This window comes from Bidens hawaiensis, unplaced genomic scaffold (genome assembly GCF_021521415.1).
Source record: "Bidens hawaiensis isolate Kalapana, Puna unplaced genomic scaffold, B.hawaiensis_p1.1 tig00000459_1, whole genome shotgun sequence".
In the NCBI taxonomy this organism is placed as follows: domain Eukaryota; kingdom Viridiplantae; phylum Streptophyta; class Magnoliopsida; order Asterales; family Asteraceae; genus Bidens; species Bidens hawaiensis.
The window spans coordinates 1,566,249-1,586,530 of NW_027491031.1; the positions used below are offsets into that span (position 1 = coordinate 1,566,249).

A 20,282-nucleotide genomic window follows, 5' to 3' on the forward strand; every position below is an offset into this window, starting at 1 on the left:
TTCATTACATAATGTAAGGTAACGTTTGGTATGCATGAATGAGAGACGGAATTGAATGGACTATTATGATGGAATGAAAAACGATGTGTTTGGTTGGTCGATGGAATGTAATCACTCATTACCATGTCCATTTCATCCCCCCCCCCCCCTAAAACACTCTAACTTCATTTCTTCCACCCCCTTATTTTTTTTCATTTCATCACTCTTTCACACTATATCACCTCCACTACCCTCCCACCACCACCGTCTCTACCATTGCCACCACCCATTGCCAACTCCGCTGCCGGCCACCACCACCACCCGCCTCCGCCGCCTACCACCACCCCCCTCCCCCGCCCGCCACCACTACCAATCGCCTCTGACGCCTGCCACCACCATCACCCACCTCCACCGCCACCAACCACCCTCCACCACCTATCGGCGCCACCCACTACCACCACCATCACCACCAACCGACCATTACTGCCTGCCACCCGTCGCTTGCCACCCCCACCACCACCCACCACTACACCACCCACCACCACCATTACTGCTCGCCGCCCACCACCACCATCCCACCGCCACTCACTACCATTTTTATTTTATTCAGATTTTTTCTAGCTTGACAAAAAATTAAAAAAAAACTAATAAAACTAATAATTAATTTCATTTTCACATGATAACCAAGCATATCAATGAAATGACAATGAATCATTCCATTACCCAGTTCTTTTCATTTCTTCTCTTATTATAATAACTTTCATTTATTTTAGAGAAAATTCCAATTTTCCTCCCTGAAATATATCGACGAGATATGGATTAGCCACTGAAAACTAATTTGCGCATTTTGCGCACCTGTATTTCTCCTGCGGATTCTTCTGACTCCCACCGTCAGTTGACTGTTGGTATTTTAATAATAATACCAACATATTAAGGGTATTTTAGTAATCTTCTTCTAATAAATAATAATAATAATAATAATAATAATAATAATATAATAATAATCATAAGAATGCACACATTCATATGTTCATGTTCTGTTCTACGATGCTGTTGATTATTATTATTATTATTATTATTATTATTATCATATAACTACAACAACAGCAGCATATCTTCAACCTCAAACATCAACAACAACAGTTCATCTTCATCATCATCAACCTTAAACCTCAGCAGTTCATCTTCATCATCATCAACCTCAAACATAATTGAAATTCTTCATCATCATCAACCTCAAATATACTTGATATTCTTCATCATCATCAACCTCAAATCCTCAAACCCACCACCAAGTAATCCCTCTTAATCTCATCATCTTCATCATCAGTTTCATAACAATTAATCGAATATCTCAAATCCTCAAACCCTAGATTTCATCACTCAAACCCTCAAATATCTCAAATCTCACCACCAATCGCTTCAATAATTCAACCACCGCAGCCATAAATCATTCCGATCAAAACCCCTAACCTCCGGCACCACACCACCGCCGCCATGGGTTCCGGCCATCTCGTTTTTCCGGTCACGGCAGCCACCGCCACGGCACCCACGTTTGTGGCTTCATCGACCTTCTGTAACGCCACCGCCACGTCACCCACGACAGCCACCACCCCCGTCGCACCTCCACCTCGTCGCAACCCCACCCCCGTCGCACCCGTTTCTCCCGTCACCGGTGGTAAAAGATTCCACCGGAGTGATTGCAAATGGTACTTTGATTTCAATCTTGTTAGGGTTTATAGGGTTTGTAAGGATTTTAATAAAACAGTCGGATAAGCAATTAAGTGTGTTAAGAGATTAAGATGATGATGATAAAGATATGGAGATGATGAAGATAGAGAGATGATATGATGATGAAGAAGTCTTTAATGAAGTGATGAATATATATTTCATTTTGTATAGGTATAACAAACATCATATCAGTTCAAATGGTAGGTTTTATTCGTTGTTAAACCAAAGGTCAGGGGTTCGAACCCCATCCTCTACACGATTTTGAAAGATAAGTTTTAGAATTAATTATAGGCTTAAGGGTAAAAACGTAATTTCAACATTTTTTTAACAGGTCAACGCTTGGTCAATTGACGGAAGGGCACAGACTGCCCCGCCCAAATATAACAGACGTCCATAATGCGCAAATTAGTTTTCAGTGGCTAATCCATATCCCGCCGAGGGAGTCAAATTGGAATTTTCTCTTTATTTTATATCGGTTAATTGGAGGCATCATTAAATGCAACTCGGTTCTTGGTTATCATTGGTGTCAAAACCAATGATGATATTGTTAACCCCTTTTGACTTTTAGCCCACAACGTAGAACCTTCGTCCTCTCCTTCACTATCACTACACAACACAATAACCCCCAAACTCTCTGTACCTAGGGTTTGTCGTATCACTAATCGCAATGCTAATCCACTATTAACAGGTAATTTAATCAATCAATTCTTCAATTCCGCAATTAATTACTCCTAATTTGATCTAATTCGTTAGCTAGATCACTTCGACTCCACCGAGTTTTAGGTTTTAATTGATCTGTTATGTTGATTGTAGTACCTAGGGTTTGCTAATCGATTTATTAATTATTTACGCAGTTATTCGCTTCTAATTTGATCTGTTTTGTTAATTGAAGTTTTTAGTTGATCTGTTGTGTTGATTGTAGTACCTAGGGTTTCTAATCGCAATGTTAATCCATTAATTAATCGATCTATTCTTCATTTCCGCACTTAATTGATTATTAATTGATCGGTTTGGCTAACTAGATCACTTCGATTTTGCAGAGCTTTAGGTTTTAGTTGATCTCGTGATTAATGGATTTATTTTTCAGTTCCGCGCTTAATTACACATAATTTGATCTGTTTTGTTAACTCGATCACTTTGATTTTGCGGATTTTTAGGTTTTAGATGATCTGTTATGTTGATTGTAGTAGTTAGGGTTTATTAATCGATATATTTATCATTTCCGCGTTTATTTGCTTTGTAATTGATCTTAATTTGTTAACTCGATCACTTTGATTTCGCCAATTTTTAGGTTTTGGTTAATCTCGTGCTTTGATTGTGGTATTAGGGTTTTGGAAAACGATGCTTTGTTTTTAATGACTAGATCGGTATCTGTGTGTTAGGTTTTTGGATTATTGTTATTGAATCTGTTATGATTGTGTGGTGTGTGTTTTTGTGAGGCTGTGAGTTCGAGAGAGGATGATTTTTTTAGTTTGCCTTGATTGATTATGATCTGAAAAAATTTAGTTCGAAGTAGTATCGATCGCTGTGTGTTAAAGGATACCCTTGTGACTTTGTTTAACACATTTTACTTTTAGCTAAATTTTAAATGAAAAATTACCCAAATCGACCCGTTTTATGGTAAATGGGTCGAAATGATCACCTCTGCATTTTACAAGTAGCATCTGCATATATTTGGTATGATGGAAATTCTCCTAAAAAATGCTTACTCAAGACCTTTATTTAGTTACATAGCACATATGAATTGTAGAGCATGTACTTCACTATTGTTTTATTTGCATAAAGTATTTTACACTCTGCTTGATATTCACTTTTCCAATTCTAATTTCTAAATCTGACAAAAAATTAATTTCAAGGAAGAACTGTTATGCATATGGTTGGCATTGAGTATACACAAGTGAAATGAGTTGACTTATATATTCCACATATTATCTAGTCTTGTTGACTAATAAAGTCAAGTTAAATTTCCTTTCATGGAATTATAGTTGTGCTATAAATATTTGAAATTGACATGCTGCAGTGTTATTTATGGTCATTAATGATCATCAACTAACTTCTGTTTTTTCAATTATTCATTTATGCTACATAGTTCTTAATATGTTATTCTAATATGTTTGGTTCAATAATAATTTTTTTACTGCAGGAACAAATAGAATATCATGGAAGGCTCAACTGACAAGACAATCGATTACCTTCGGGCACGATTGCTGGCTGAAAGATCTGTCTCAAAGACAGCAAAACAGCGAGCTAATGAGCTGGCGAAAAGGGTTAGTTTTTTTATTTAGTATAATGTTGGAAAACATGCATGCACTCAAATACATTGAATTACAATTTATTTATTTTTTTTGCCTCTTTTTTCACTCATATCCTCAAATAATCTTCTCTGCCGTGTCAAGGTTCAATTTCACTTCCATTACTTATGGGTCGAATTTGGGTAGTGATTATTTCAAACAGGTCAAGCCAAACAAAACCTTACCTAAAAGTAGGCCTGTAGACGAACCGAACGAACACAAACGGAACATGTTTGTGTTCGGTCATCTAACTTCAAATTAACAATCGAAAACGAACAATTAAACCAGCCGGGTTTTCTTGCTCATGTTCGTTTGTTAAGAACTTAAGATAATGGACGTCTTCGTGTTCATTTATGTTCGTGCGTTAAAGTATAAACGAACAGTTCATGAATCGAACAACATAGATAAACAAATACAACGTAGCTAAAACCAAATATTAGTTAATGTGAACAATGTGTTTGGCCTAAAAGTTTATTCAAATTATAGTAAATTGTAATGGGCGTAATAAAATTAAATGAATATATTAATGAATGCAAAGAAAAAACTTAAAACGTAAAAACATAAAAGAACATCAACGAGTGTTGATGGACATAAATGAACGAAGTTGTTTAAAGTCTATATGGAATAAAAAGTTAGATTATTGTTGTAATAATATCATGATTAACACATTAATGATATGTAAAAGGTTTTTAAAAATGGTTCAAAGTGTTCACGGGTCAACCCAGCCAGTTTTGACCCATCCCTAAAACGTTTTGACTTGTCACCTCAATTGCTGTGTCAATAAGATTCTTACAATTTAAATTTATTATTATTAATTACACTTTTTTTAACTTACAAAGGTAACGGAGTTGGAAAAGCAACTGAAATTTGTGACCCTGCAAAGAAAAAAGGCAGAGAGAGCAGCAGCAGACGTTCTTGCAATTTTAGAAAATCATGGCAAAACCGATATCTCAGAACCAAATGATTCAAGTTCCAATGAGGAAGAAATGTCAAGTGATTTCATGGATGATAAACGTGTCGAAACCGAAGGATTTTCAGGCTCTGAAGTTGAGTCTTCTTCAGTAAATGGTAAAAGTTTATCATGGAAAAACAGTAAAAACACATCTTCTCGTTTTCTCGATAAAAAGTACATGGATGCTTCCAGAAGAAGGCGTAACAGTTTCACATCAACCAGTTCTTCACCGAGACGTGTTGGTAAATCTTGTCGCCAGATCAGACACAGGGAACACAGGTCGGTTTTTGTTCTTTGTCTATAGGCCTGTAAACGAATCAAATGCTCAGTGAACGCGGTTCGGCAGGGAGTTCGTTCATCTAATAAACGAACGAACATGAACAAAAATTTTTTGTTCACAAGCGTTTGTTTACGTTTGCTTGGTTAAATTTGTTTATGTTCGTTAGTTTACGTTCGTTGATATATTCGTTTAAATTTTATTGGCACACTACTTTGCCTACTTTTAACAACCTTTTAGGACCAACACACTGTTCTTCATATTACTTTTAATTGTTTTTGCTCGGTTATGTTCGGTTACATTCGTTCGTTTATGTTCGTATATATTGTTAACTTACGAACACGAACAAGAAAACCCCGTTCGATTAATTGCCTGTGTTCAATTGTTTTTTCAGTTAATGTTAAACGAAAGAACTCGAACATACACCATTTGTGTTTGTTTGGTTCGTTTACAAGCCTATATCTCTATACTTGATTTAGCGTTCGTGTTTTAACTTTTGAAAACCTTGATAATGATCAGGTCAGGAGATGATGCGTCACAAAACAATGATGACACTAATGATCATCATGAAAACGGAGGTCAAACGAATTCAGAAGGCATTCAAAATTCTGCTGATGTGGCAACCGAGACTTCACTAGAAGAACCTAATATGTGTAACGGACATGTTGTGCAAAATAATGGAACAGAAGGCGAAATGGAACGAGCGTTAAAACATCAAGCTCAATTCATAGCACAATATGAAGAAGAGGAAAAAGTGCAAAAAGAATGGGAAGATAAATTTAGAGAAATTAACGGGTCAATACAGGTATGCTCTCTCATTTCTTACTCATGCTTATGTGGCAATTTTGACCCGTTTACTTATGAATATTTTCAGGAAAATTTATATGACCATGGGATCCATTCAGATGTTACCGAAGAAATAGAAGAAACTAAAGCTTCATCTTCATTGCCACCTGGCGCTACGAACAAACTTACTTCTGAAAGCCAACCGGTTGACCACGGTGAAGTTGATCTCACCTTATGTGAAAACCCGAAAACCGACCCCAAACCGTTACCTAGTCACATCACCAAAAATGAGCCATTAGAAAGTCAAAGTCAACCACCAGATTCAAATCTGAGCCAATCACAGGCGTCATCTTCTAAAGGTAAATCGTACGAACTCGATATTGAAACTGAAAAGGTTCCCAATGAATTAAGTTCGGTTCTCGAGGCACTTCAACAGGCAAAACTATCATTAAAACAGAACCTCGATAAATTTCCATTATCAGAAAACAGGCTTTCGGTTACGAATTATAGAGGTGGTGAAAAATTCCCGGTTCCTTTTAGCTCTGCTGGGCTTTTCAGATTACCAATTGATTATGAATATGAAGGAACAACACTCCGAGTCAACTCTTTGACTTACGATCCTAGATTAAGTTTGACTAATGGCCCTACTGTTGACTCGGATGGAAGTCGGTTTGTTTCTAGCCCTTATAGAGAATCTTTTTCTAGATCAACTTCTTCTCTGGATGACCGGTTTCGCATGGTCCCCACCTTTCCATACCAAGAAACCATGCCTGAAATTCCTAAAATACCCTCGTCTGCACTTACTCCAAGATTAGATATGGGCCCATCTGACCGTGACCCGAGATTGGATATGGGTATGGGTGCACCTGTCCGTGATCCACGATTGGGCATGGGCTCATCTGTTGATCCCCGATTTGGTGTGGGCACACCTGCCCGTGACCCGAGGTTGGATACGGGTATGGGCCCACCTGTTCGTGATCCACGATTGGGTATGGGCTCATCTGTTGATCCACGATTTGGTGTAGCTCCATCTGTTGATCAACGATTTGGTGTCAGCCCGTCGGCTGATCCACGATTGGGTGTGGGCCCATCTACATTTGAACCGAGATTGGGTATGGGCCCATCTACATTTGAGCCAAGATTGGCTGTGGGCTCAGCTGCCCTTGACCCACGATTGGGTGTGGGCCCATCTACATTTGAACCAAGATTGGGTGTGGGCCGATCTACATTTGAACCAAGATTGGATGTGGGTCCATCTACATTTGAACCAAGATTGAGTGTTGGCCCGTCTACATTTGACCCAAGATTAGACACAGGCCCGCCATTTATGGGTGATAGACGCCTGAACGCGAGTGCAAGACTACCATACAATGATTATACAAGACCAAATAATTACAAGTAAACATGCATGAAATAGAGGTTGTACAGTTTTTCTGTTATATATCTGGTAAGTTAAAAAGTGCTTTTGTTTGTTTTTCCGTATGGTTTTAAAGCTGTATACTTGTATTATCGTAAAGAGACCTAATGTTGGTGATGTGACGGTGGCATGTGGTAGTTTTCTCGGGTTTTAAGTTTGCTGAGTTGATCGTTTTTCGGTTATAATTTGATAGTTTTGACTTGAAAGAATTGAGATTGTGTGAATTATGCTGTTAATTTTAATGTCTCGTGTCAGCGTGACATTCGTGTTCCTAATAAATCAAAATAATGTCAAATACTCTGCAGTAAAGATGCATATTTGAATTATAAGCTTAAGATAGAAGAATGTAAATGTTACCTCGTATAAGTTTTTATCTAAAAGTTTGCTACAACGAGTCTTAACGCCTTTATCGTTTTCATTCCGCGTCATTGTATCATCACACTTACAGATGTATGAGTCGGTTTTGGACTGTAACTAAACCAAAACCAAATGTTCGGTTGTAGGAAAATGTTACTGAAAGGTTTGGTTAATCGGTAAGGCAGTTTTTCTTTATCATACTTTGACAGTTAGATGATTTCGGGGCTCGAGAGAATGAATTTAAAACATATTAAGTGTTGAGCACGACGTAGATGAACGAGATTATGAAGACCCAAACATTTTAAGGAGCGAGCATTTGAACATATCTTCGTGATATTATAGCTGATTGTTAGATTATTGTTTAAACTTAAATAGTCGTTATATGACAAAGTAAGGATACAGGAAACGGTCAACGCTATAATATATGTTATGCGAATTAGTAATCTAGTTTATGGTGTAGCAGACCATTTGAGTAAGATGTATACACGATGAGTTAAGTGCGAGCTATATCCGGACTTGTGGTTCGGACTTACACTGACGTGGGTGTTATGTAAATATTTTTAACCACCCGAAAGGGTAACATCTTTTTTTTAATGACAAATTTCATTAAATCCGGCAGACCTAGCAAGACGCTAGACCCCAAGGCAAGAATTTGAACGAGTACATATTTTTAATCCAAAGAAAGCCAAATATTTTATATCCTCCGCCACCTTAGATGTTAGAATATCGTTGTTGAAGAAAATAATTATTATAATCTTCGTCATTCAAATACACCAGCACGTTGTCAAGAGGATAATATCATCTAAGAAGTCATTTTCGCTTTATAATTAATGTCTTAAGAATATATTATTGTTTGATATCTGAAAATTAATGTCTTACCAATAGACGTAAGCTTTTAAAACACCCATAGTTGATCAAAGTCATTTAATGTGCCTAGTGCATGTCGATTTTTGTCTACATATTGTTTATATTCATGCCCATAAAAAGCATATAAAATTTAACATCACTTTCATGAGATCTTAAATGTCTAATAATGTTAGACCACACATAGTGGTAACTAAGCTTATAAGGAGTTGTGCGATACGTGACGTCCCAGTCAGCAATTGCTAGTCTTGTAAAAAGTGACGTAGTAGTAAATGCCCCATTAACTCCCTTTCAATCATTATACAAATATTACATTTCTTAATATAAATATAAATTAACAATCAAAAAGGTTTGATTGGACAGCATATCCTCTCACCTTCATTGTATATACGACTATACGAGAGCCCCTAAAATGAGCTGGAAAACGAGCCACTACGTGTGGTCTTATTATGATGAATACAATAGCAACTGAGGTATTTTATGCTTAATTGATTAATTCTATATAAACTAGAGCCTCCTATTTTCACGATAAATTCTCCCGTTGCTACTTTAGTGGTTCATATGTCAAGTTGTGAGCCTACCATTAGTAATGCTTTTTATTAAGCTAGTCTGCAAAAAATAAATTTCTACCAACCGACCAAACAAGTACACACGTATATAATCTTACTTTTCGGCCTAGTTTTATGCAGTTGGTGTCTGATACGGTTTAAACCTGTGAAAGCAACCGACTGGAAATTAAAAAAAGAAAACCAACCATGAAACTATCATGACTTCTAGTCGAACCGGGAACATCCTAGAAGGTATTTGGTGTGACCCTTAATCCGTCCTTTGCCATGAGATAGCCATAGGTCGGTTCAGTTATGGTTTAACGCTTGACTTATAACTGATGTTTTGATTGTTAGACTTTCTTAGTTGTTCGGTTCGGTTTAATTCGACCGGTTACTAGAAAATATGTTATTAATTTCATATTTTTTTTGACATAACATATTATTGTTTTTTATAGAAACAATCAAACACCACCCTATTACTTCATTGTATGAACAGTTTATTTACCTAATATGATATGCTTTTCAAGTTTTCTTTGATATTGCTTGTGTATATTAAAAATATTTTTATTGAATGTTATGAACATTACTTTGTACACGAATCCAATAAACTAATCATATTAGGTGAAGTTTATTTCTTTTGGTGATTGAAGTTTCGGTCTATATTAAAATATATAGTTTTGATATTTTAGTTATGTATATAAGGATATTCTTTTAACAACAAAGAAAATAATCGTATGGTTTTATCAAAAGAAATCTCTTTTTTATTTTAACAAAAGGAGAGATAAGTCGCACTATATGTCAACCCAGGATGCATGTTGAGCGAAATGTTGTACCTATGGTTCAGCAAGAGGCTCGACTGTAAAGAATAGGCGGAGAAATTCAGTGTTTTAACGGTACCCACGTGACTTTCTTTAGGAAAGGTCGCTTGTTCAAGACTCTTCCATGATAAAATGTTAGCCTTCGGGTGAGAGATTTCCCTTGAAATTAGTGACGGGCGGGTCGTAACGTGTGCGACTTTTTGCCAATGGGTATACTCGGGTCCGGCTAAAAAATACAAGAAAATAATTTTTTGTTTAGCATTGGTTAAAGATGATGGTGCTGACCATATGCACATACATTAATTTCGTGTACAGTGTGGGTTGACTTGATCATGTTTGGCATTATTTGGACTATCACATTAATTTTCCTACAACCACAAGCCACTCTTTTCTATGCGTTTAATACTTTAACAAAGTATAAATTATAATAAAAATTGTAATTTTTTATAAAAACATATGTTATGTGTCTTCCATTTGTCTTTATATTTAGCATTTGCAAGGTATTATATACTTTAATAACTATCTTTTAATAGCTTAAATAGTTAAATTACACAATTTTTTATTATGAGATTTGAATCATCATTATATGAAAAGACAAAGGAATAAAGTCACTCACGAACTACTTGAGATCAAACTAATAAAGCTCGAATCAAGTCGAGCCTTATGAGCCCGAGGCTAGCCTGTTTATTTTTTGAGCCCGAGCTCGAGTCATGTATGGAAAGATCGTTTAGGCTCGTGGAACCTTAACGGACCTAATGTATATTTAGGTATTTAGTTAGAACTCTATGTATTAATTCCAGACAAACCACCAAGTTCGAGCTGAACTTTGGCTCGTTTAAAGGATCATGCACGAGCTTGAACTGAGCCTAGGCTTGTTAACGTTTTTTTTCAAAAAATATATAAAAAATAGTTGAAAATGTATATAACTCAATTAATAAATAATAAATGAATTGAGCAAAAGTAGAGCTTGAAAGGACGACTAACAAGCTGAGTTTAAGCTTGAGTTTAGACGAGTTCGGGCACGACTTGTTTGCACCCATAACAATAAAACCAACAATTGTCTACAAATAATAATCATGAAATCTTTAATACCGTACCTCCAATTTGTTTCAAAAACACAACAAAATCCAACATTACAACATCAATTAAACAATAATCATTTCAACATAACAAACACCAAAAACACAATCAAGCATAATAATCAAATTTCAAACTCTAGGTATAATCTTAGCTCTAAGAGAGTTCTTCATCACCACGGTGAACTCCGATTTTTCACCGAAATCCACCTTACTGTTTTCGGGCCACGACCGCCACTCGAATTCCTGAACCATTCGACCGATCATCAAACTCACGTGAAGCGTAGCCATCCCCAACCCCGGACATATCCTTCGCCCCACCCCGAAAGGAATCATCTTTAATTCCTTCACACCCGTGATATCCGCACTTTCGCCCCCCGAAAGAAACCTATCCGGGTCGAATCTTTCCGGGTGGGCCCAAAGTTTCGGATCTTCACTAATCCCGGGGATATATATTTCCACATTGGCCCCCTTCGGAATATCGTAGCCAGCGAGTTTCGCTGGCTCGGTAACCGAATGGGTCAACGAGAAATACGTCGGAGGGTGTTTTCGTAATAACTCCTTCACGACCGCGTTTAAATACGGCATGTTGTCAATATCTTTCTCGTCAAGTTTTCGGTCGCCCACGACTGACTTTATCTCTTCGTAGAGTCTCGACTGAATCGTCGGCGACTCGATAAACCGAGCGATCGCCCACTCGATGGCGGTGGCGGTAGTATCCGTCCCACCGTTGAGAAACTCGGAACACAACGTCACGATTTCAGGATCCGATGGCGGATCTTCCCGTCCCTCGACCGCCAAGTCAAAAAGCGTGTCAAGGTACGAAAACTCCGCCGCCGTGGGATCGGATCCCGGAGCGGTGACGGCATTCCATCGCCACTCTATTATTGGGGCTAGCATCTTAATCTGTTGGCCCCGTACCTCCATAGCACGCTTACGCTGCTTGAAAAATAGTGGGGCCAACATTGGCAGGTAGTCATCTAACCTGTAAAAATAGGTGCAATATAAGATTAGATGGTATTTAAACGTATAATAATAATATAATAATAATAAGGTTGAAAAAACGTTAGGCAGTACTAGACGGTCGACTAGGTAGTTGGAAGTACTCGGCCTTACTAAGAGAGTACTCGAGATTAATAATAATAATAATAATAATAATAATAATAATAATACCTTGGATCAAGAGTTAACAAAACTGTCTTCATCATTTCATCAATTTCCTCAATCATTTTCTCATTCATCTCAACACCAAAACACATATACACAAGTATACAAAACATAGCAAATCTAGCGTTTTTAAGCACCCAAACCGCACCGTCGTTCGCCGCGGCCTCAACCGTCAACCTATCAACAAGCTTATCCATCGCATTAACCCGAACCGCTCTAAAAGTCCTCAACTTACTCGCGCTGAGCGCGTTCTGGACCATGTTCCGCCGTAACGACCGCCAAACACCACCATAAACAGCGGCATTGACGGTAAACTTGTTACAGCTGAACACGGCCCTTGTGGGATTCTCTGCGGGCCGTGTTGCAAAAACCTGACCGTTCACGATCAATGCTTCGTGAACCAGGTCATGTTTTGATAATATTATCATGGTCCGGTTTCCCATTTTAATGGTTATTATTGGACCATATTTCGGGAACAGTTCCCGAACGTATTGGAAAAAGGGTTGTCCTGAGTTGACAACCTGTAATAAGTTGCCAACTATGGGCCACCCTCTTGGGCCTGGAGGGAGATTCAGGGTTCCCTTCAGGCCCCGGGTTAAGGAGAAGATGATGATGGTGATTGTGGTGAAGATGATGGTGTAAAAGAGGTCCATGGGTTTAGAATTAGAATGATGAGTGGGTGAGAACGGAGGTTGTGAAGGGTTTAAGAAGGTGTTGGAGAGTGAGTGCATGTAAATTTAAATAGGTGGTGTTGTTGATGAGTGTAATTAAAGATTACGTGTTGGAAGTCTCACAAGTAGGTTGAAATCTAGTGGCGAATTTTTGGTTATTGTTTTGACACTTTGACCTAATAAATTCTAGATTATTTTAATAGCTAGAAGACAAGTCTTTTCAATTGGGTAATAATATTGTGTTTTTATTAATGGAGATACATGTTTAATCTTTGTAGATAACATTTGGGGGGGGGGGGGGGGGGGGTAAGAGCGAACAATTGTGGTGGTGGCATTGAGGCAGGGCCGCTTCCGAGAATTATTAAAAAAAAATTAGCCGAAAGCAAAAAAAAAAGTAAGCCTTAAATAAAAATAGTTTTTTATTTGGTTTAAACAATTTAATTTCTAAATTAGCTTATTTGGTTATGATATATGCTGTGTAAAAACCTCGTCTAAAAATAGGTTTAAAACGTTTCAGATGGAATATAACCCACAACTTTTTGGTTGGGAGCCATACACCTTTGCCACCCGATCAAACTAGCAATTATGTATTTAAGTTTTAACATTAATTATACATACTATTTTCATGGAAAAAATCTATATACATTTAAAAAATTACAACAACATTGAGTTAACATAGTATTGGGCTGAAGGCCGTCGACCTCCTTGTTCTCCTTAAGAGTCGGCCCTGCACGGAGGTAACAATGTTGAGTGGACAAATAAAAAAAATTTATATAAGTAAATGAAAATACATGTTTTTCCCCGTGTGAGTTACCAGGCATACCTTTGGGTTGATATTTGTTTGAGTCGGTTATTTTGCTCACTATAGGTAGTAGGAATTTAGGGGTGCAAACGAGTCGAGCCGAGCCCGAGCTCGACCAGACTCGAGCTCGGCTCGTTTAACTTATATAGAGCTCGAGCTCGAGCTCGGCTCGTTTCGAGCTCTATTTCCAAAGCTCGAGCTCGGCTCGTGAGTAGATTTTTCAAACTCGAGCTCGGCTCGGGCTCGGCTCGTTTACCTTTTATAAGTTATTTATTAAATAATATAATTATTTTTATATATTTTTCTATTATAATTTTTTGTATAAAATAATATATATATTATTTACTTATTTTTATAACATGATATGATATATATATATATATATATATATATATATATATATATATATGTATAGGATTAGGTTCATTTCAGAAATATTCTTAGTGCGAGAAGTGCAAGAATTAGTTACAACCAATCATATATTTTCTTTTTCTTTTTTCTTTAAATTATAAATAAGGGTAAAATGGTAATCATTCATAATCTTATATTTGTTAAGTATTAATTGCATAAAGTTTCAAATATATTTTATTTCTTTCGTAACTAGTATTTGTTTTAAGACATTAACCATTCAACAAAACAAACATAGTCTCTGCTCAAGATCCCAGATTCCAAACACCACTATCATAATTTTGATATTCTCTAGAAGATTAGTTTTGAAGAAAAATATCAATTCAATTTTTAAAATCACTGTGTACACATTTTTGTTGTTTGGAATTACACAACATGTAAACTTGAGTTAAATAAGAGAACTATGCATTTTTTTATAATGTTAGTGGGTTATTGGTTTTGTGTATAAAATGCACCAGTAAGTTGCATTTTAAAATGTGCATTGTATCCAACATGTAATCTACTATAACCTATAGATATTGCCAAGATCTGTGTAGGTATGTATGAATAGGATTGGTGAAAGTTTATTTCAATTAAGATAATGGTAAACACCAAAAACACGAGACCAAACTTATTGAAACCTATTTTAAATCGCACAGAATGATATGACGAATTAAAAATTACAACACACCAAACATTGTAACATATTTTAAATAAAATAAACACTTAAATATTTGACCTAAACATTATAACATATTTTAAATAAGTATAGTTTAATTACTCGACAGTTGAGACCTTTTCTTCGTTATCTTTAACTCTTTTATTTTTTTGCAGGGTCGAGAATCAAAATCGTTAACATACTTAAACCACATGTGTGACAATCTTTTTGGTTTAATGCTTCTATATGCAACTTTGTTTTTCCCGGGTTGATCATGCGATTACAAGTACCTGTTCCTTTATCTTTAATTCCTTTTGGTGCAGTGACTGAGATGGCACCCGATCAACATACCCACACAAATCTTGAATTATAGATAACTTATTTTTATACCATAAACATAATAACATAATCTCCAACACACCCAAAACACACACACACACACACACACAAAGAAGAAATCATTTCCTCCACAAATCCTACACATAATCTCCAACACACCCAACAAACAAAAAATTCATTTCCTCCTGAATATATCCTACACACCCAACAAACAAAAAATTCACTGCCTCCTTAAAACCTACATATAATCCTACAAATCAAACTTAAACTAATTACCTCTGGACTTCTTGCTGACGAGAGACTAGTCTGCATTCTTCACGTTTCCATTGGCAAACATATAACTAAAATTTTTTAATTTACAACCATACAAAATTTAAAAATATAAATATACAAATTGTACTATATACCAGTTACGTCCATGATTAGTTAACTTCTAATGCAAAAGTTTTGGAAAGACAATTATATTGCCCAACAACACTACTGTTTATTCAACTAGAACTACATGTATAATGTAGCATGTGTTTTACCATACATCAATCAAAATTGAAAATGCAACTCATTTTGTATAGACCCTATCTAATGTTTATGCTACCGTAAATGATAAAAAAAATTAGTATATGCTATGAATTATTAATTTGTTATGCATAAAATGATTTTGCAGCTTCTACATATTAACCTTTATATATTAAGTACAGCTTGTCATTTTAAAAATGTTTTGCAATCACGGAAGATGTCTAGGAATCTATGTTTATTAAACGATGGAACAAAATATTACATTCATGATAAAAACGAATATATGAATGTATGCCTGAAAGGAAGATTCCTGTTATTATATGAGTCTTAGATTGAAAAAAAAACACTCATTAAAATTAACCAACCTTGTGTCTTTGATGGTATTGTTATGAGCAAAACCTAAAAAAGCCCCAAATTTATCACCAAACGATGAGGATGCCTACTTTCTGGATTAAAATATTACTTCTTTTATATGAAATCACATTAAATAATCTTCTTAAACTTGAATATTTTCTAATCATAGTTTGACAAGATGATTCTAGCAAATGCTGATGAGAGTTGATTAAGGGGTTAGAAGTGGTAACTGATCTTGATAATGTATGTAGGTACGCGTGGGGTACCTATATCAATATATACTACAAGACAAAGGATATGCCGTTCACGTCTACATGCAAATCAAAACAATTACTATATTCTCTTCATACATGATTTAGGTACGTGTGAAACTACCTACATAAATATATTCACTTCGTAATATATTCTCTTCATGCGCTTACTACATCAATTTATTCTTCAAACATGATGTAGGTACCTACATCAATATGTAGGTATATGGGTAGGTACATACATCAAAATGTAGGTGCGTTATCTAAAACCAAATCACATCTACATGTAGGCGTGTTATCAAAAATCAAATTTCATCACATCAACGTATGTGTAGGTACATACATAAATTCATATTAGATTAGTCTTAGTTAGTGATCCCGGCTTAGTGAGTCCTTTCTTTAGTGATGAACTGTTGGCGGCAGTCCTACATTTTGTCTCTGTGGACCGAGGAGAAAGGGGCCTATGCTTTTTTGAATCCAATCGTAGATGTTATGCCAACAAAAGATTCATATCAACATGTAGGTGCGTTATCTAAAACCAAATATTACTAACTACATAATACAATTACATATATTCAATCCTTCTAAAAAGTAGATTTTCCTAATGTCAGAAATATTTTCACACTATATTTTAATAAAATTTACTCTCCACTGAACAAAAATAAAAATTAACAAAATATTTAGGTGCAGGGCACTATGATGAACAACATTTAAAGGAAATTTAAGTGTATGTATCCTTTTATATCTTACTTTGATTGAAACAAAAATAAAAAATTATCCTACATACCTTGATTCCTTGTGTAGGGGTCCAGTTACTGTAGCAGAAAAAAAAAAACCCCAATTAGGCTTTAGATAGTGATTACTAAAACCCCAATTATGCTTCAGAAACTTATTAGTAGAGGGCACTGATGAACAACATATAAAAGAAATCTGAATGTATGCATCCTTTTATATGTTACCTTGATTGAAACAAACACCAGAAATTATCCTCATACCTTGATTTCTTTTGTAGGGTTTCGGTTACTTTAGCAAAAAAATCCCAATTATGCTTCAGAACATGCCGATTACAGGCATCGACGGACGATTGCTTCTTATACACAAGCAATCAGAATCACTTGGTTTAATTCCGTCGATTTTGTGTATCAATCTCATACGGAGTGTCGGATTTCGTGCAGAGTTATGTCAAGAGATTTGGGAGTGAAACAAGGGTTTGCATACGTTACCTATTCTATCTCTACAACATTCTGATGACTTTACCCTCTTAAGCCTAAAACATCTAGTCAAATATTCAAAGTATTTACAGTAATGTCATGTTGTGTTTTAAACCATTGATTTGTGTATTCAATGGTTGAGATTCACTTCTCGCGCTTCTCACTCTAATATCACTTCTCGTATGATCCATCCCCTGTATGTGTATATATATATATAATTATTAAATATATATTTAAAAAAATTATATAAATGGCAGGCTCGTTTAGGCTCGCGAGCCGGCTCGAGCTCGATAAGTGAAGCTCGGGCTCGGGCTCGTTTATTAAACGAGCTTACTTTTAGGCTTGAGCTCGGGCTCGTTAAAGCTTGGCTCTCTCGAGCTTTTTATTGAGCCGATATCGAGTATCTCGCGAGCAGCTCGACTCGTTTACACCCCTAAGTAGGATGACCCTTGATGCAATGATTGAATAAAAGTTAAAGCAAAAGCATAAATGTTGTAGTGGTTAATACAATTATTATTGAATAAAGTTAAAAGTAATAGCATGAATCGATTTTTTTGCTCACCATAGGAATAGATGTGTACCTTGTCTTCAGGGGTGTTTTTCGGGTTTGTTTTTGGGTTTTCGGTTTTTCAGGTCGGGTTATTCGGGTTTCAAAGTTTTTAATCTTGACCCGAAACCCAACCCAAATCTCTCACAGGTTTTTCGGGTTCGGGTTTTTTCGGGTTAGATTAATTGGGTTTCGAGTATCCTAGAAAACAAAACAAAAAACAAAAAAATATAGAAAACCACAATGCTAAAATTAAAAACATATTCTTGTTCTCGTAACGCAAATAATCAAATAAGAAACCAGCATAACTTGATAAAACAATTCAAAAGAAGAGTGAAACTAACTCAAACCACAATCGGCTTAAGTTGAGCGTGATTTGGTTGTTCAATTATGGTTGCAATTAGTACTAAGTGGAAAACATAACTCAACAATAAACAATCGACTCATAATAGTTGGAATGACAACGGTTGATTAGGGCCAAATTCTGATAATTTTAATGGCCGCGACTTAGCTTATTATACCTAAAAATATATTTAATTTCAAAACTAAAAGGTTATTCGGGTTGACCCGAAACTTATAAATCAAACCCGAGAACCAACCCAAATTACTTCGGTTCGGGTTAGTCTTTTCTTGGGTTCGGGTTACTCTGGTCGGGTTAGTTCAGGTACGGGTTTTCTCGGGTTGAGTTTCGGGTAAAAGTGACAGCCCTACTTGTCTCTCGAAACCTTGTTGTATCAGCTACTCGATAAGTATCGGGTGTATGCATTGGGCCAATTCAATTAATCGTAGATGTACTACAAGTTGATTGGTTTGGGTATGTGAATGATGAAAATATGGATAGCTGAAATCGACCCATCAATTTCAGTTTGTCAAAAAAAGAAAAAAATAATAATTTGTTTTCATGTTCGGTTATATCAGTTAATTCAGTTATAGTCAAATTTTTTTTTTGAACGGCGAATTTCGCAGTTAAGTTGACCGCAACTCAAAAGTCGGAAGCCCCAACCGCCCCACTCAGGCCAAGACTATGTTGTCTTAACCGGGCCCACGCTTGGCATCCGAGTTTGGCTAGGCGTTCCCCGAGAAAATTTCCAGCCACCTGCCACTTGACAGATGTTTTACCCTCCACAAGAGCAAGCCCTCTTGAGTAAATACACTGTAATTGAAAACTCGGGACGGCCTCCAGATTTGAACTTGAGACCTCAAGAAGGTGATTATAGTCAATTCAATTAATTGTTTTCATGTTCGGTTATATCAGTTATTTAAAGTTGGATAGTTAGCATTGATTAGATTGATATATAAGGAAAAATCGTTATTTTTAGGTAAATTAAGGATTTGTAGCATCACATTATTTTTAGGTAAAAATAATAATAGTTTTAATGAATGACACATAAAATTAAGAGTTTTTACTTTTTAGGCTTTAAATTCAAATCTATATCAATTATTTATTGATTCATGGTATTAATATACTAAAAATATTTTAAAACAAAGGCTTAACATACGATTAAAGTCACGTGTTCTGGTGAGTGACAGTGACATGTTAAGTCATACGCTATCTTAATATTAGGATAAAGCCCGTGTGATACACGGGTGATTGATGATTGGCTAATTTGTATATAGTTAAGTTTGTTTAATTACTAGTTTTAATAGTTTCTTGTGTGAACTTTGATACTTCATACGCGTATATTATATTTCAGGTCATAGGTTTTTAAAGCAGCTAATTTGGACTTGTTGAGGCACGGATGAAGAGCCGGAATGTCCAGCACGCAAAACAATGCAAAATATAAGTTGATGTTGGTGAAAAGTCCTATCGCGATACGCGATGGGATTAAACTTAGTCATCTAGGCATTTAAATCAAGTTGTAAGTTTGTTAATATATGAAAATCATCAATATTGGGGAATAGTATTGTTATAACCTTTATAACAATGATCCTTTAAAATGTTGTAACATTGTTAATTGTAACAATATGTCGATACTAATTATAACAACGCGTCTAAGAAATCTAATTACAACATTTAAAAATAACAATCCTTTTAAAATAATTTTTACAGGAACATATAATAATAAATCATTTTTTGAAATTTACAATCGTTATATCTTGTTAAAGATTATAAATTAAGAAAAATAAACACAAGTGACCGCATAGCGCAGTGGATTAGCGCGTTTGACTTCGGATCAAAAGGTCGTGGGTTCGACTCCCACTGTGGTCGATATTTTTGTCACTTTTTTTAAAGTTTTTTTTTTCATTTAAATTATTTAATTGAGATATTTAAACAACCAGCGGTTT

At 35.8% G+C, this 20,282-nt stretch overlaps 2 protein-coding genes and 1 non-coding gene across 4 annotated transcripts; 2 read left to right on the forward strand and 1 right to left on the reverse strand.

Moving 5' to 3' along the window:
- The first annotated feature begins 2,276 nt into the window (after positions 1-2,276).
- Positions 2,277-7,724, forward strand: LOC143630350 (uncharacterized). Of its 2 annotated transcripts, none has more exons than XM_077099395.1 (5): positions 2,277-2,398; positions 3,854-3,977; positions 4,841-5,232; positions 5,750-6,035; positions 6,105-7,724. In XM_077099395.1, the coding sequence occupies exons 2-5, from the start codon at positions 3,870-3,872 to the stop codon at positions 7,416-7,418; spliced, it is 2,100 nt and encodes a 699-aa protein (XP_076955510.1). In that variant the 5' UTR covers positions 2,277-2,398; positions 3,854-3,869; the 3' UTR covers positions 7,419-7,724. The 2 variants fall into 2 exon arrangements, with proteins under 2 accessions (XP_076955510.1, XP_076955515.1); XM_077099400.1 differs by lacking the exon at positions 2,277-2,398 and adding an exon at positions 3,369-3,387.
- A 3,424-nt stretch (positions 7,725-11,148) lies between these two features.
- On the reverse strand, positions 11,149-13,104 carry LOC143629899 (cytochrome P450 77A2-like). Its single transcript, XM_077099049.1, has 2 exons — positions 12,270-13,104; positions 11,149-12,081 (listed from the first exon to the last, which is right to left on the reverse strand). Exons 1-2 carry the CDS (start codon positions 12,992-12,994, stop codon positions 11,229-11,231), a joined length of 1,578 nt encoding a protein of 525 aa, XP_076955164.1. The 5' UTR covers positions 12,995-13,104; the 3' UTR covers positions 11,149-11,228.
- A 7,027-nt stretch (positions 13,105-20,131) lies between these two features.
- On the forward strand, positions 20,132-20,205 carry TRNAR-UCG (transfer RNA arginine (anticodon UCG)). The gene has a single exon. It is a non-coding gene; the product is annotated as a tRNA-Arg (tRNA).
- Positions 20,206-20,282: the final 77 nt, after the last annotated feature.

Coding starts and splice junctions, on each gene's coding strand:
- LOC143630350 (XM_077099395.1), top strand. CDS start 3,870: ATGGAAGGCTCAACTGACAAGACAATCGATTACCTTCGGGCACGATTG. Junction 5,233..5,749: donor ATCAGACACAGGGAACACAG/GTCGGTTTTTGT, acceptor GATAATGATCAG/GTCAGGAGATGATGCGTCAC. Junction 6,036..6,104: donor AAATTAACGGGTCAATACAG/GTATGCTCTCTC, acceptor GAATATTTTCAG/GAAAATTTATATGACCATGG.
- LOC143629899 (XM_077099049.1), bottom strand. CDS start 12,994: ATGCACTCACTCTCCAACACCTTCTTAAACCCTTCACAACCTCCGTTC. Junction 12,082..12,269: donor TTGTTAACTCTTGATCCAAG/GTATTATTATTA, acceptor CTATTTTTACAG/GTTAGATGACTACCTGCCAA.